The sequence below is a fragment of the Bos taurus genome, chromosome 19 (assembly GCF_002263795.3).
Source record: "Bos taurus isolate L1 Dominette 01449 registration number 42190680 breed Hereford chromosome 19, ARS-UCD2.0, whole genome shotgun sequence".
In the NCBI taxonomy this organism is placed as follows: Eukaryota; Metazoa; Chordata; class Mammalia; order Artiodactyla; family Bovidae; genus Bos; species Bos taurus.
This window is the reverse complement of record NC_037346.1, coordinates 14751478-14768478: the sequence shown is the minus strand read 5'-3', so window position 1 is coordinate 14768478 and position 17001 is coordinate 14751478. Positions and strand designations below refer to the sequence as shown.

The following is a 17001-nucleotide window of genomic DNA, read 5'->3' as shown; positions in this document are numbered from 1 at the left end:
GTAGAAGGAAAAGGCAACCCACTCCAGTGTTCTTGCCTGGAGAATCCCAGGGACGGGGGAGCCTGCTGGGCTGCCGTCTATGAGGTCACACAGAGTCGGACATGACTGAATTGACTTAGCAGCGGCAGCAACTTAGTTTCTGTAGAATAAGGTATTTCATGCAAGACTAATTTCTTGCTGTTGGAGTAGAGGATTTCTCTCCAAGTATTCAATTAGCGAAAACAGCAAAATAATCCAAAATGCCTCAAAAAGTCCAAAGTGATCTAAATGAAAATTTACTGTAAGTACCTCAACTAGGAAATTCCCTGCCGGTCCAGTGCTTAGGACTCCAGTGGTTAGGCTTTCACTGCCGAAGGCCTGGGTTTGATCCCTGGTCAGGGAATTAAGATCCCACAAGACTTGAGGTGTGGCCAAAAATAAATAAATATCTCATCTAATCATTCAGTTTCCACATAATCATGACATGGAACAGCTCTTTGCCAAAAACATTTATTCTTAAAATTTATTTAAGCGTTTCATAGAAACTTCAGTAATAGCCAGAATAATTCATGTTAGTTTAGCAAACTCTTTAACAACAAGCAGAAAGAGCTTATTGAAAGGTGCTTTATGTACACAGTCACAGTTAGGTCAGTATTTTACACCGTCACAGTTAGGTCAGTATTTTACACCATCTCTTCATTAGTCACTTTGCTTTCACATTGAAATCTTCAGACTATTCTGTATATACATTCAACCTCTGTTTTCCTTTAACCAGTTTACCAAGGAAGACACCTGTGGTTCACAAAAGGAACTTTAAAAGTTGATAAACTGTAGCAGGTGTTATGTAACAAGTGGGTCACAGCAGATGGGAGGAGCTGTTGTTTTCCTAAAGTGTTTCTAAGTATGTCTATAAAGAGCAAGTCCGTATTTCATACTGTTTGCAAGCCAATAAAACCTATTCCTCAGAGGCAGGTTTCCCAGGTGGCTCAGTGGTAAAGAATTTATCTACCTGCCAACACAGGAGCTACAAGAGATGCAGGTTCGATCCCTGGGTTGGGAAGCTCTCCTAGAGGAGGAAATGGCAACCCATTCCAGTATTTTTGCCGGGATAGTCCCATGGACAGAGGAGCCTTTTGGGCTACAGTTTATGGGATTTCAAAGACTCGGACATGACTGAGCCACTGAGCACACGGGCTGGTTATTGCTTTCTTTTCCAAAAAGGCCTGTTTCTGATTCACCACCCATTTAATGACATCTAACTTGGGTTTTCCCTGAGAGCTTCTGTACCTCTTGTCCTTTAACAAAGGGGAGAGAAGATCTTCTGTGTCAAGTATTCTCTTTGATCCCTTCCTCTTTGCTGACCCTCACATCCCTTGCCAGTCCTGATTCTCTCACTCTAACCAGCTCAGTCAACTCTAAGTAGGGGTGTCTAGGGAGCAAGCTAAAAGGTTAAGATCAATGAGTAAATCCTTTTAAAGACATCCATGTGGTTGTCTGAAGTTCACAGTTATTAGTTGAGAGTGAGAAGTATCAAAAATGCTATTTACCCTGTGGAAAACCAGCCCTGTGGCCTTACAGTACAATCATTGTGTTGTGAGGTAAGGTGCTAATCCCTTTCAGTTCTCAGGGGAGTACAGTTTAATCAGATGCTGTACCTCTGTTGGATAACCTGTGATAGGACAAGCCTGGTGACTCCTCACGTAATGGAACACACAGCGATAACAAAACACATAGCCAGAGGTGGCGAGAACCGTGTCATTCACCCGGTTTTTACGACACAGTGGGCACACAGTCTTCATTTTGGGTAACAGGGGAGAATCAGAATTGTAGTCTAGGTGTACAGGTGGTGGTGGAGTAGGCAGAGCAGTCAGGGACTTGATGGTTTCTTGGTTTTCCGACGAATACCACCACTCAAGAAACTGCAGGAAGAATACACCCACCGAAAGGCCAGTAGAGAGGGACAAGGCAACACCCCCCACGGCTTTCTTCAGAGCTGACTTTATCTTCTCACCAATGCTGTTTGGAGAATAGAACAAGGAGGCAAAAAGAGAAACTATTTAGGTATAATCACAGAATGACTAATAGAAACGTAGTTCTTGTATTTTTCATTGGAATCTGATTTAGCTTGGGGATTGAAAATTGTGTCCTTAATGGTCCCTTCTAAACAATTCCCTCTTTGTGACTTACATAATATTTTAGGAGCATAAGAGCTAAGATTTGTTTTTAATGACTAGAGCTTGTGTTTTGAGAAATAAATTAGTGAGATTATACAGACTATATAATCAACTTGTATATTGATTATATAGACCTTTTGGGGCAGGGGGTGAAGGACAGTAATATCCAGGGAAAAAAACAACTCAGCAGTATTGAGGAATATATTTGCACTTGTAGGAGAACACAAACACTAACTAGAAGTGGGATGTGTGTGCACGTTCAGTCCTGTCCAACTCTTGGCAATCCCATGGACTGTGGCCTGCCAGTCTCCTCTGTCCATGGGAACTTCCAGGCAAGAATACTGGAGTGGGTTGCTCTTTCCTACTCCAGGGAATCTTCCCAACCTAGGAACTGAACCCTAGTCTCTGGTATCTCCTTCGGCAGGCAGATTCTTTACCACTAGCACCAATGCAAGGGGGAGAGCACCATGTTAAGAGCAGTCTTTAGAACTCGATTGATCTGGCTGGAATCTCAGCTCTGCCACTTTGGAGCTATGTGGCTTTGGCAAGGTACTTAACTATTAGAACTTAGTTTCTTCAACTGTTAAATGGTGCTTATGCATTATTTCATTGAGTTGTGATAAGGATTGAGGTGATATACCTAAACATCTGTGTACCAGCACAGGGCCTGGTACATAGCAAGTGTGCACAAAAATGTAGGCAGTATGAGGAGGAATGGAGAAGGAAATGGCAACCCACTCCAGTATTGTCAGGAGAATCCCATGGACTGAGGAGCTGGTGGGCTACAGTCCACAGGGTCGCAAAGTTAACAGGATGGCAATCCTTATTTTATGGACACATGAGTTTTTCAGTGATTTTATGAAATGACCTCAGAGTGGACTGAGGGAGGTGAATTATGAAATTGGGATCAGATTTTAGAATTTATTAATCAAAGACTTTGGGGAAATGTTAAGGCCTTACCTCCCAGCTGGTAGCTGCATCATGCTGGCCTCAGCTGGTTTGTGCTCCAGAGCTTGTATATCCTGAACTGTAAGCCGACCTAGCCGAACTCCAGCCAGCCTCAGCAGTGGTGAGTGATGCTGAGCCTTTCCTAGAATGTATCGAAGCTGCTGTACCAGAAACCAGCCTTCCCAGGCCATGTTAACAAATGGGTAGGCTGCCAGGAAGGCTCTGTAAAATCGTTTCCAGCGGGAAGAAGGGGGATGGATGGAATATTCGTCCTCTTCTCTCAGGCTAGAAACCAGCTTCTCCAGTTTCACTTTCAGATAGGGAAGAAGAACCAGGAACATAATTGATTTCATAAACTGCTGCTTTGGGAGACCAGCATTGGCCAACCTCTGGAGCTTGTGTTGGTCTCCCATTACAATTCTCTTTAAGCCATAAAAGTTTTCAGAAAAGGAGGCGCTGGTTTTCGACAGATAATGCTGCTGGAGCAGAAGATCTAGCAGGGTGAAGATTTCATCAAACCACCTCCAAAAGAAGCCAAAGTGGGCAGGATTTGATTCTGCAAGAACCTACAGCAAAATAAATAAATGAAATTCATTCCATTACAACAGCTACTATGCCTTTTTATTTATATTTCCTTTTTTCCCCTCTAAATTCTACACTTTTCTTTCTACACCTTTACCTCCCTGAAGGGCTGGGTATGTAGTGCACACAACACTCTACAAAAGACTCCATAACTGTTAAATCATAGGATATAAATTATATACTGATTATTTTGAAACCGAGGCCAACAAATTCAAATTACTGTTTTTTTTTTACCCCAGACATCCCTAAAACTTTCCAGAGAATTAAATCCTTACCTTGACCACATGCTGAAGAGCAGGTCTCACTGCTGACATTAAACTGTCCTGTGCTACCACCTCAAAGATGGATGGCTGGTCATCCACGACAGAGGCAGTCGTGATGTGAGCCCCGTGCTCGGCCATAGTTTCGTGTGTGCACTGGGTTTTACTTTGTCCACAAGCTCTTTAGTAAGCATGAACTTTTGGGGGGGGCGCCAGATGGGTGCTCAGTCTCAACGGTAACTTTTATCTCAAAGGATAGCCCCTCAATTTTACTGGAACTGGGCAAAAAAAAGACCTTTTCCGGAGGCAAGGTGAGGGGGAGGGTTCGAGTGAAGGAAGGTGAAGAACGAAGTTAACACGGACGTGGGTAGGAATAGTGTGTAGGAGGGGGTGACAACTAACGCTGCGCCTCACGGAACAAAGCTTAACTACGGGGAAGACAGCACGGGGCTGGGCGCTGGCCTGTAGAGCGGCAGTCCTGGAGGCTGCCAGTCAGGGGCTCTAACTCAGGAGGGTTCAAAAGCCAGGCGGATCTGACGGATCGGATGTGCACCAGTACGGCCGGCCCTCCGCGGCTTGGCTCAGCTGTGGCCTGAGCAGTCCCCCCACCGTGACCGTCCTTGCGCGCTGACCCCGGACGAGGCGCGAGGAACCCGGGACACCGCGGTTGAAAGGAGGTCTCCGCTTTATGACAGAATCCGCAGCCGGAAATAGAAGCCGCTGGAGCTTGGGGAAGGCGGGCGGAGGAGAGGCGCTCTAGCCTGGAATGCGGCCCTGGAAACCGGAACTAGACAACTCTATGACTTTATCGGGACTTCCGCTTCCGCCCCCGCTGAAAGTGAGGGAGGCACTAGAGGCGATCGGCTGGAGGAGAGGTCTCTGCTGATTGGTTTTACTTTTCGTAACTGGGTTTGCGTCGCTGTCTTGTTGGAAAGCCACAGCTCTTATCTCTCTTTGCGGAGTCTTTTTGGCAAGGTGTTGGGGTCACTGCATCGACATCTGGAGCCTGAGCTCGGCCCGCAGCTTGGGCGTTTGTTCCCTGGGGCGATCCAGATAGGGGCGAGGGACCCAGGGGAATGTGGAGATGGAAGCCTCACTTTGCTTGCGGCGGGGGTCGTGGTTCACTATTATCTGCCGCCTTAGGGAAGGATTTAAAGCGACATAGGCAGAGATAACGGAGAAGGCAATGGCAACCCACTCCAGTACTCTTGCCTGGAAAATCCCATGGACGGAGAGGCCTGGTAGGCTGCAGTCCATGGGGTCGCTAGGAGTCAGACACGACTGAGCGACTTCATTTTCACTTTTCACTTTCATGCATTGGAGAAGGAAATGGCAACCCACTCCAGTATTCTTGCCTGGAGAATCCCAGGGACGGGGGAGCCTGGTGGGCTGCTGTCTGTGGGGTCGCACAGAGTCGGACACGACTGAAGCGACTTAGCAGCAGCAGCAGCAGCACAATAGCTAACAAAATAAGGAAAGCCAACTCTGAAGGAACAGAAATTATACAGTTCTACTGGATGTTTCTAGCAAGAATTAGCAAAGTCTCACCCAGGCATTGATGTTGCAATAAATGGGCTTCAACAAATTTCTGTCATTGTACTTATGATTCAGATTCCTATTGATTGACCTTAGGTTAAGATTACCTCTCCACTCCCTGTTTTGCTGCTGCTACTTCTGCTGCTAAGTCGCTTCAGTCGTGTCCGACTCTGTGTGACCCCATAGACGGAAGCCCACCAGGCTCCCCCGTCCCTGGGATTCTCCAGGCAAGAACACTGGAGTGGGTTGCCATTTCCTTCTCCAATGCATGAAAGTGAAAAGTGAAAGGGAAGTCGCTCAGTCTTGTCCAACTCTTAGAGACCCCATGGACTACAGCCTACCAGGCTCCTCCATTCATGGGATTTTCCAGGCAAGAGTACTGGAGTGGGGTGCCATTACTGTTAGTCAGTTAATAGTTCTTTGAGAATCTTTCAAAAGTAAACTGACATTATTACATGAGAAAAAAAGGCAGTCAAATAACAATGTCAGTTATTACAGCCAATAAATAATAAACACCTCATCACAAACCCCACTCAGGTTTATGGTATAATGAGATAGGACACACAAAAATTGATTGTGCTTATGTTAAAAGGTATTAAGAGCCATCAGATAGGTTAATATGGTGAGATTCATATGGTAATAACAGGTGGGAGAAATGAGGCTGTTCAAACTAGCTCTGACAGAAGCCCTGTATTGGCCTTTGTAACCAAAGGGAAGATTGTTTCTAACCCCACGTTTTATCTCAACTTCTCTCTGCCAGTTGCTTTCTACTAGAGTGATGTAACCTGGTATCTCCTTGTATCTCATATCAGGACCAGAAGTCCACTGAGAGATTAGGTGGACCTCAAAAGGTTGAGTACATTTGGGAAAAGTCATAGTCATGGTGAATCTGCCCGTAATGTGGGAGACCTGGGTCAGGAAGCCCTTGGAGAAGAAAATGGCAACCCTCTCAGGTATTCTTGCCTGGAAAATTCCATGGACAGAAGAGCCTGGCAGGCTATGGCCATGGGATCGCAAAGAGTTGGACACAACTGAGCGACTTCACTCGCTCACTCACTACCAAAGGGAATAAGAGGGCTAGGAAGGGGGTGGCAGTGGGGGCTGGGAGGGAAGAACATTTATTAGATAGAGTAATCAGGGAGTGCTTTTATGAGATTACAGTTAAAATAAGAGCTAAATTATGAGCCAGTCATAACTCAACCTTGTATAGTTATCGGAGAAGGCGCACCCCACTCCAGTACTCTTGCCTGGAAAATCCCATGGACAGAGGAGCCCTGCTAAGAGTCGGACACGACTGAGCGACTTCACTTTCACTTTTCACTTTCATGCATTGGAGAAGGAAATGGCAACCCACTCCAGTGTTCTTGCCTGGAGAATCCCAGGGACGGGGAGCCTGGTGGGCTGTCGTCTATGGGGTCGCACAGGGGTGGACACGACTGAAGCGACTTAGCAGCAGCAGCAGCAGCAGTATAGAGTTAGGGAAGATGAATAATAGGAGGAGTGATAGTTATAAAGCCCCTAGGATGGGAAACAACTTGGAGTATTTGAGGGCTGCAAAACCTAGCAAGGAGTGAAATGAAGAGGAACTGAGGGACGAAAAAAAAAATAAAATGTTAGAGAGGTAGACAGGAACCAGACCACTTCTAAGTCATGGGAAGGAGACTGGATTTTAGTCAAAGTGTAATGGGAAGCTTTTGAAGGATTTATACACCAGAGTCATGACCAGGTTTATATTTTTAAGATGACCCTGTAATGGTTATGTAGTTTACTTTGTGTATGCTTCTCAAGCCTTACATTTATGATGTATGCTCTTTTTGAAATGTTTGTTATACTTCAAAAAAAAGTTAAACATCTGGCTGCTATATGGAAAATGGTTGGAGGAGAGTTGAGTTTTCCAGTAGTTCAGGCAAGAGGTCATGGTGGATTGGAATAATGAGGTGAACAGAGGGAACTGAACAAAGTTGAGATAGTTTTTGAAGGTAGAATTGACAACTTGGAGATGAAATGAATGTGGCAGTTAAGGGAAAGAGAGAAATCAAGAATGACGCCCAGGTTTCTGGCTAGTAATGTTTGTCAGTGTAATTCATTGAGATAATTGCAATCTTAGCAAATATTTACACACTCCAAAGGCTTCCCAGGTAGCTCAGTGGGTAAAGAATCTGCCTGCAATGCAGGAGACCCCAGTTTGATCCCTGGGTGGGGAAGATCTGGAGAAGGGTGTGGCAACCCACTCCAGTATTCTTGCCTGGAGAAACCCAAGGACAGAGGAGCCTGGGGGGCTACAGTCCACAGGGTTGAAAAGAGTCAGACACGACTAAAACAACTGAGCTCAAGCACAGTTCTGAGGACTACTCAGAACAAGTCCTGGTCAACAACAGGGCCATATATTGCCTCATATTCCTCATATATACTATGTGCTGGCATAGTTAAGTGACTTATGTAGCCTAATTCATGTCATCCTTATAATAATATTATGATTGGATATTACTGTTTCTTCCATTTTATAGATAAGAAAACTAAAGAACAAAGAAATGGGGAAAACTGGGAGAAGGACAGTTCTGTTCAGTTCAGTCTCTCGGCCATGTCCGACTGTGACTCCATGGACTGCAGCACTCCAGGCTTCCCTGTCCATCGCCAACTCCCGGAGCTTGCTCAAACTCATGTCCATCGAGTTGGTGATGCCATCCAACCATCTCATCCTCTGTACCCTTCTCCTCCTGCCTTCAATCTTTCCCAGCATCAGGGTCTTTTCCAAGGAGTCAGTTCTTTGCATCAGGTGGCCAAAGTACTGGAGCTTCAGCTTCAGCATCAGTCCTTCCAATGAATGTTCAGGACTGATTTCCCATAGGATTGACTGAAGTCAATCCCTTGCAGTCCAGGGACTCTCAAGCGTCTTCTCCAATACCACAATTCAAAAGTAACTATTCTTCAGTGCTCAGCTTTCTTTATAGTTCAAGTGTCACATCCATACATGACTACTGGAGAAGGACAGATCAGATCAGATCAGATCAGTCGCTCAGTCGTGTCTGACTCTTTGTGACCCCATGAATCGCAGCACGCCAGGCCTCCCTGTCCATCACCAACTCCCGGAGTTCACTGAGACTCACATCCATCGAGTCAGTGATGCCATCCAGCCATCTCATCCTCTGTCGTCCCCTTTTCCTCCTGCCCCCAATCCCTCCCAAGCATCAGAGTCTTTTCCAATGAGTCAACTCTTCACATGAGGTGGCCAAAGTACTGGAGTTTCAGCTTTAGCATCATTCCTTCCAAAGAAATCCCAGGGCTGATCTCCTTCAGAATGGACTGGTTGGATCTCCTTGCAGTCCAAGGGACTCTCAAGAGTCTTCTCCAATACCACAGTTCAAAAGCATCAATTCTTCAGCTCTCAGCCTTCTTCACAGTCCAACTCTCACATCTATACATGATCACAGGAAAAACCATAGCCTTGACTAGACAAACCTTTGTTGGCAAAGTAATGTCTGCTTTTGACTAGGTTGGTCATAACTTTCCTTCCAAGGAGAAGGACAGGTTCTGTACAAATTAGGAAATGAGAAACTGTTGGAAGTTTTTGAACGGGGGAAGAGGTATGAATCAAATATTTTTCTGGTGGCACCTTCTTTACAAAATACAACTCTGTCTCCTGTGAATTGTACCTGGAACCAGGTTGTTTTTTTTTTAACTCCCCACCCTACCCCGTACTTTTTTGACTTGGCATATATATAGAATTACTCAAAAGTGTTGTTAGAAATTTGGTGGTGAAGTTTGGGTAATAGGTCAAGGCTAGAGATAGGTTTTTTAGGAGTCATATGAGTAGGAAAAATAGTTGAACCCATAGTATTGCTAAAGGGATAGTGTAAAGAAAATGTATGAGTATAGAACACAAATCCTTGCTACTCCCTTCCTCAAACACCATCTTATATCTCTTTTCTTTTCAGTCATACTTTTTTATAGAGTTATCTGTTTTCATTCTTTTCCTCCCACTTATCTTCCAACTTCTGCAGCATGACTTTTGCCTTCAATGTCTCTATGGATGGTCTCGGCACTGACATAAAGACCTTTGTGTTGCTAAATTCTTGGACACTTTTTGGCTCCTCCTTTTCTCTATAGCAACTGTTCTTGTTGACCACTCACTCATACATTTAGTCATTCAACAAATTCAGGGGAGGCCTCAGAGATACAGTATTGATATTCAGTTCCTATACTTTCATAGAACTCTAAAAACATTCTGAATCATTATGACTGCCTTCTTTTCCTTCTACCTCTCTGCTTCTCAGTCCCCTTTGCATTTTGGTTTCCCAGCTTCTGCCTTAGGCCCTCTTCACATTCTTCTTCTTTCTTGACTAAAGACTTTATTATTTTTACTTAGAGCAGTTTTAGGTGGGAAGTTTTAGTTTTGAGGGGAAGATACAGAGATCTCTAGGTCTTGGTTTCTGAAAGGGACTTGTTTTGTGTAAGCAAACTCCTAGGTTTCCCTGGTGGCTCATTGGTAAAGAACTCGCCTGACAATGTAATAGACACGGGTTCAATCCCTGGGTGGGGAAGACCCCTTGGAGAAGGAAATGACAAACCACCCCAGTATCCTTGCCTAGGAAATCACATGGACAGAAGAGCCTGGTGGGCTACAGTCCATGAGGTCACAAGAGTCGGCCGTGACTTAACAACTGAAACAATTAACAAAGCACACCTGTTACACGCTAGGGTTCTTACCAACCTAATCCGGTTTAAGCTTCATAAAGTGGTAAGAGTTATTATCATCGTCTTTATTTCACAAGTAAGAAGACTGAAGTTGAGGAGACAAGTAACTTAGTCACATTCAGGGCAGGGATTCGGATTCAGATGGATTCACACATAAATTTGAGACTGTGTCAACCTCGTTTCCTTGCACCAGTCTCCTCCAGTTCCACTGCCCTGTATAATCCTGGGCTAGATAACCATTGTCCGTGTATTTTTAACTGCCCAAGGAATTAGCTGGATTTTGTTGTGTTTTTAAAGAAAGCAAAAGGCATTTCACTGACTGTGTAGGTTTTTAGAGAGGTCTTGTGTGAGGAAACAAATCCAGAGAATGTCAGCTTGTTTACTGGATTCTTTCAAATGAATTTCCTCCGAAGCCCAGATCTCAGATCTCTTCCCAAGGCGCAAAACTTTTCCGTCTCCAAGGCGACAGAGAGTAGTCCCTCCTTTCTCGTTCTCGCGCGTATGGATGACGTCACACGGCGAGGTTCTCTGACGTAAGAGTTTCCTGTCCACCATCTTTGTCCCTGGCAGAGTGGGTTTTGCGCAGTGGTTTAGACCTGGAGAAGGAGTCGTGACGTGCGGGAAACCATTACAACATCGCTCGGGCCGTGCTCTCTGGCCGCTGCTGCCACCCCCGCCCTTGCCTACGGTGAGTTGTAGGCGGCTAACTTTGGGGTGTGTCCCTTTTTGATGGAGATAGGGGATCCCCAGACTTGGTTGGAGACAGGCGGAGGAGAGGAAATCCGAGGACCGTGACCGTTGATGATGGAGTGAGCCGTCGGGTGTGACCGTTGTGAGGAAGAGGGTTGGAGAAAAGGACTCCACCGCTGGGGCGGGGCGAGGGAATCCTCGGGGTGGGAATTAGGGGGCTCTGGGGAAAAGATATGTTCGAAGTCGGGGGGTTAAGAGGGTCAGAGGCCAGGGGTGTGGCTGGCGGAGACCGGAGGCCGAGGAGAGAACCTTGCTTCTTCCCGGTTTGGCGTCATTCTCTGAGAGGCTAGGACACGCTCAGCTGAGGAAAGGGAAAAGGGGTTCCCCAGAGCTTTGCTCCTAGATGGGTAAACCTCGCCGTTGTCCGTCATTTGAGGTTAAGAGACGCCTCTCCTCTGCTTCGTAATGGAGGAACATAGCCGTAGAATTTTGACCACCTCGGGAAAGAAGAGGAATTCCTGACACCGGAGAAAGGGAAGAAAAACCCAGAGAATTGACCAGATATGAGAGAGGGGGAAGCTCTTGGGAGTAAATCTTAGCCCGGAATTTTTTCTTCGGGGTCTTAGAAGGAACGGTCTGGTTTGAGAAAGGCTGTGGATTAAGACAGAGGTAGAGAAACTGGAACTTCCTGTTAATTCCATTTTTTTTTTTAATCCAAAGAATTTATTCATGCTGTTAGTTTTTACAGCATTCTTCTGTTTGGGGGCAGACTTTTTTTTTTTAACTCGATTACGAAGCGATGTGAATAAAGTGTGGCTGCTTCATTAAACTTTTTACTTTTAAAGGTCTTTAAAATGCCAAACACAGTTAACAATCATTGTGGTTTAAAACAAAGTAAAAAAAAAACCGCGGTAAGTTTAGAAAAGACAGAATGACCAAGAAAGTGGTCTCAGTGAGGAACAATTTAAATTATTAATCACCTTGCTGGTATACTTCTGTTGCTTAGCCTCAGGGTACACTTACAAAGTAATAATAGCAGCAGATGAAGGAGATGCAGCTGTACAAGACGTGTAACACTTTGCCAGTGGTGACTAAGCCTGGTGGGAAGGTGAGAACTGTTTACAGGTATTTGACAGTTTAAACTCCCAAAGAAGCAGAAAGTAGAGTGTGTTCTGCAGATAGCTTCACTGAAAGTTGGGTGGTAAAATTAGTATAAAGCTAACATTCTGTGAGGGCTTCCCTGGTGGCTCCTTTGCTGTAGGCGTGGGTTTGATCCCTGGCTTGGGAAGATCCCCTGCAGAAGGAAATGGCAGTCCACTCCAGTATTCCTTCCTGGGAAATCCCATGGACAGAGAAACCTAGCGGGCTTCAGTCCATGGAGTCACAAAACAGTAGTATGCGACTTAACCACCAAACAATATTCTGTGACTTAAGAGACTCAAGAAAACCTGGTTCTTCCATCTTTTTTTTTCCTTCTTTAAACACACCTATATTTTCAGTAAGTCATTTCAGTCACTCAGTCTTGTCTTATTCTTGGCCACCCCGTGGACTGCAGCACAGCAGGCCTCCCTGTCCATCACCAACTCCCAGAGTGTACTCAAACTCATGTCCATTGAGTAAGTGATGCCATCCAGCCATCTCATCCTCTGTCCCCTTCTCCTCCTGCCTTCAATCTTTCCTAGCATCAGGGTCTTTTCAAATGAGTCAGCTCTTCGCATCAGGTGGCCAAAGTATTGGAGTTTCAGCTTTACCATCAGTCCTTCCAGTGAATATTCAGGACTGATCTCCTTTAGAATGGACTGGTTGGATCTCCTTGTAGTCCAGGCGACTCTCAAGAGTCTTCTCCAACACCACAATTCAAAAGCATCAATTCTTTGGTGCTCAGCTTTCTACCTGTGTTTTAACATTACATTTTAGGCACAGTTCTGAATCAAGCTGAACAAGGAACGAATTAGGAAGGACACATTTTCTTTTCTTCCTTCTTTCTCTCCCTCCAGGCGTAAGTTTTCCAGAGTTTATTTCAATTAAGAGTTGGATGTAAAACTTAAGACCTTTTTTCTTACTGTATGATACTAGCAGAGTACTTTGTAGTCATTTTTAAATGGAAATGAAAGGTATGTCTGTTGTAATGAGTTATCTGTTGTAATTTTGTATGCAATAAATGATACATGAAGATGTGTTATTGAAATGTCTAATTAGCACTTCTCATCCTTATGCTTGTAATGAAAGATTACTAGAACGACCTGTCTGCTTTATAATTTGGTTAATTCTGTTCACTTTTTCCCATGGGCACCAGCTGTGTAAAGTCCAACTTTACATGAAGAGAGTGAATTTAGTGGTCTCACCAACTCTAAATTAGCTGCTATTTCCCAGAGAGCCGTTTGAAATTAAGACCCCTATTAATTTTTTTCTGACCTTATTCTCTTTAGGGGCACCAGAAGGAAGGAGGAATAGTTGAGAAAGGAAAACTGTCACAGCCTATATTTAGTAGAAACTAGGTTATGTTAAATCTAGATGTGTAATCCTGTACAAAGAGGCCTTTTCTGAAATGCAGTAACATCACACTCTGGGCTAGAAAAGTTAGAGAAATTGTGCTTTTGACTGTGTCAGCCTTATTTATTTTTTAAAACAATGTCCTGAGGCCATACCTCAAGCCCATAGAGCAGCCGATGGATGACTTGTTTAGTTTGATCTGGTAAAAAGGTAGTGTGAGTTCCAATTCCATGTTGGCTTCGCTTTGCTGTGGATCTCTCCTGAGGAATAACTTATCTCCCGCTCCCCAGAAGAACTTGATTTTTTTTTTTTTTTTAGTTAGAGTATAGCCAATTAACAATATTAGTTTCAGTCAGCAGAGCCACTCAGCCAAACACATACATGTATCCATTCTCCCCCAAACTCCGCTCCCATCCAGGCTAGATTTTTAAGGCTTTTCAGCAAATACTTTATTTATTCTTTGAGCTCTATCTTTATCTTGGCTGCCTCTTTGGAGTGGGGGGGGGGGGGGGGCACTTCTAAAACAGACAGCAGTTTTCACCGTCCTATGTTTTAGAGAATCTATGTTCATCTCTGGCATGTGATTGTCTCATTTAAAAATACATGCATATGCATCTTTTGAGGTGAAATTCACAGAAAATTAACCATTTTTGAGTGAACAGTTCGGTGGCATTTAGTACATTTACAGTATTGTGCAATTCTGCCTCTTTATTTTTGTTTAATTTTAGTTTTTTTTGGGGGGGGGGAGTTTCTTTGGCTTAAGGCAGGAGCTAACATGATAAAATGTTTCTCTGCTGGTAGCTGTAAGGGATATTACATTACTCTTGTGTAGGACAGAGTGAAGGAAGAGAGTGGTAAGTTTCTCCCTTTTCTTTAAAAGCAGGGCTTTTAATTTAGTATCTAAAGATGATGTACTTGACTTTCTTCTCTTCGCTGAAGTTTTGTGGTTTGGTACATTATTCCCTAGTTAAGAACACTTGGTGCTCACAATGGATAGGACAAAAATCTCTTCCTCAGTGATAAAGATTGTTAGGGGAGGTAATGAAATTGTGTGAGTCACTATTAAAGTAGGATTTAAGACTAGGTTAATTTAGTGTTTAATAGATGTGTGCTGAAAATTTGTTAGGAATTTAATATGCGTGAGTGTGCTTTAGGAAACAAAACAATTTGGGGGCCCTTTTTCAAAGAAACAATGAAAAATTCCATGCAGCTTTTGTTTTTAAATCTTGAGCAAGTTTTAAGCTTTGGTGACCCCATAGGATTTAGAGTGGCTTAATCTCATCCTGGAGAGACCATAATGGCCTTGAGCTATGGCCTTCTTGTCACGCTCTAGCAATCATTTCTGTATACTGGTTTTCCTCTTTGTATATGTAAGTTCTTGGGCTTTCTAGGTGGCTCAGTGTGGTAAAGAATCCACTTGCCAGTGCAGGAGACACAGGTTCAGTCCCTGTGTCAGCAAGATCCCCTGAGGAGGAAATAGCAGCCCACTCTAGTATTCTTGCAGGGAAAATCCCATGAACAAAGGAGCCTGAAGGGCTACAGTCCATGGGATTTCAGAGTCAGACTGACTGAGCACACAGTGCAATGCCATGCGTAAGTTCTTAGATAAGAAGTTCTGATTTATTCCAAGTCTCCTATGTGAAGGACTCCTTTCTTCAGTTTGCCCACTTCACATTTAGTTTACATTGTGAATGGATTAAATGATTATAACATTCTTTGAATTTTTGCTAGAAAGGCATTATGAAAATATTACATAAGGCAAGTCTTTGTAACAGAGTTACTTTAAATTGTAACAAATAAGCTGAAAACAGAAGTTCTTGTTTTCTATAATGATTTATGTGAGTTCTAGCTCACTTTTAACACAGTAAATTCAGTGAAATTCTGTTACAACCTAAAGCACTATTTATATAAGGATCAGGATTATAAATATTAAGTAGCTGCTTGGAAAGATAGCAAATGAGTCTAATTTCTCTTAAATTACCCAAGTAGTAAATTTTAGAGAACAAAGTTGAGCCAAGCTCTTGTCACTACTTCATGATTTTGTGGCTCTTTTTTCCTTAATTACGTTGATTTGTTTAGTGCTTAGGTCTTTTCTCTCGTATTCATAAGTACCATTGTTTGTAAAGGTGTGGTCACTCAAATTTGCCAAATGTATTATCACTGATGTTATTTTGACCTGAAAGTAATGAGCAGCTCCTGGGGCATCTGTCGTAAATTTGGTGATGAGTAGTAGTAATAATGGTGGTAAAAAAGAAGATACCTTTTTTTAAGTGCAGAACGAATATTATTAACAGAAATTTAACGTATTTGAAGAAATCAAGTACATTGGACAAAGTCTGTAGAATTTCTCAAATCAGAAAACACTGTTTCGTTATTTGGGGAGAAATGTGATTAGTCCATGCTGGTTTTGTTGTACCAGTGGAGCCTTATGTCAGCTGAGTTAGTTCTGGAAATTGGAAGGGAAAGGCAAAGTTCAAGCTGGCACCCGTGTTCTTTTAAGTTTTAAGATCAGTTCTGATTCTTTTTTATACTCAGTGTGACTAAACAGATATCTCAGTTCTTTGCATTGTTTTTAAGTCTAAACTGATATCATTTCTTTTGGGGAATACTTTTGGGGGTAATTGTAGGTTGTTGGAAATATGAAACAATTTTTAAGGCCTCTCTAGATGTTTGTCATGAAAGAATATTGTCCTACTAATTTAGACTGCCCTTTTTTTTTTTCTGCAAGCGATTCCTTTTATTGATACATGTGATGGTGAATAGATTGATACAATTATTTTCTCTTTCAGTTTTTCTATGCTTCTAAGAGACTGGGAATAAGTCAGATTTGCCTTAATAGAAAGTGATAGGGAGATCTTTCAACACAAACTTTGTCTTAAGTATTGGAGTGGCTAATGGAGATGCAGTTACAGAAAGATCTAGCTTTAGGTCTTAGAGGCTCTGAGAAGATAATTGTGGATAAAATCATAAAGCCATGATAGGTTCAGGTTTTCACTCTCTTCCATTAAGCCTTTGGAGTTTGCTCCAATTAGCTTTTTGACATAAGAGTTTCATTCTTAACTATCCTTGCATCCCTTTGGATCACCCATGATGGTAAGGATGAAGAGACTCATTGTGGAATGTAGGTAGTCTCATATATAAATGTTCTTAAAATTAGCTGAATCCCTTGTTGGACCCAAATAACTCAGATAAAGGTATTCTTTTCTCTTGCTCTAGGTGCACATTAAAGATCCAAAACCATGACTGACTCTAAGTACTTCACAACCAATAAAAAAGGTAAGTATGAGAACTTGATAAAAGCCTTTTTTTTACGATTCTTCAAAAGTGATGGTGTAAGATTGCTTCAGGTAGAATGCTCCTGCTCTCTTCAGAGATGCATGTCTTGGACCATCTCACTGGGAATCTGCTGCTTCTACAGAAAGGTGTATTGAACCGATTTTTAGAGTATAGGTTTTTAGAGATACAACTGTAATGCACATCATTTTGACTTGAACATTTTAGTGAAAGGAAGAGATCCAAGATTGATCCACTGAAGATTGATAGGTCTGAGGAGGGTGAAAGAGGAAGAAGCACATTTATTCTCTTTTTTTAAAAAATTGAAGTGTAGTTGGTTTACAGTGTTGTGTTCGTTTCTGGTGTACGCA

The 17001-nt window shown here is 43.1% G+C and overlaps 2 protein-coding genes across 8 annotated transcripts in view; one reads left to right on the top strand and one right to left on the bottom strand.

The window, feature by feature from the left end:
* Positions 1-473: 473 nt before the first annotated feature.
* PEX12 (peroxisomal biogenesis factor 12) lies at positions 474-4651 on the bottom strand. The gene is made up of 3 exons (XM_010815792.4): positions 3959-4651; positions 3114-3667; positions 474-1995 (listed from the first exon to the last, which is right to left on the bottom strand). The coding sequence occupies exons 1-3, from the start codon at positions 4082-4084 to the stop codon at positions 1596-1598; spliced, it is 1080 nt and encodes a 359-aa protein (XP_010814094.1). The 5' UTR covers positions 4085-4651; the 3' UTR covers positions 474-1595.
* A 9-nt stretch (positions 4652-4660) lies between these two features.
* Positions 4661-17001, top strand: part of AP2B1 (adaptor related protein complex 2 subunit beta 1) — a 114305-nt gene continuing 101964 nt past the window's right edge. The window contains exons 1-3 of one of the 7 annotated variants that reach the window (XM_024979622.2): positions 10759-10983; positions 11871-11972; positions 16574-16633. In XM_024979622.2, the coding sequence (XP_024835390.1) occupies positions 16597-16633 (37 nt within the window). In that variant the 5' untranslated portion in view covers positions 10759-10983; positions 11871-11972; positions 16574-16596. 7 annotated transcript variants of the gene reach the window in all.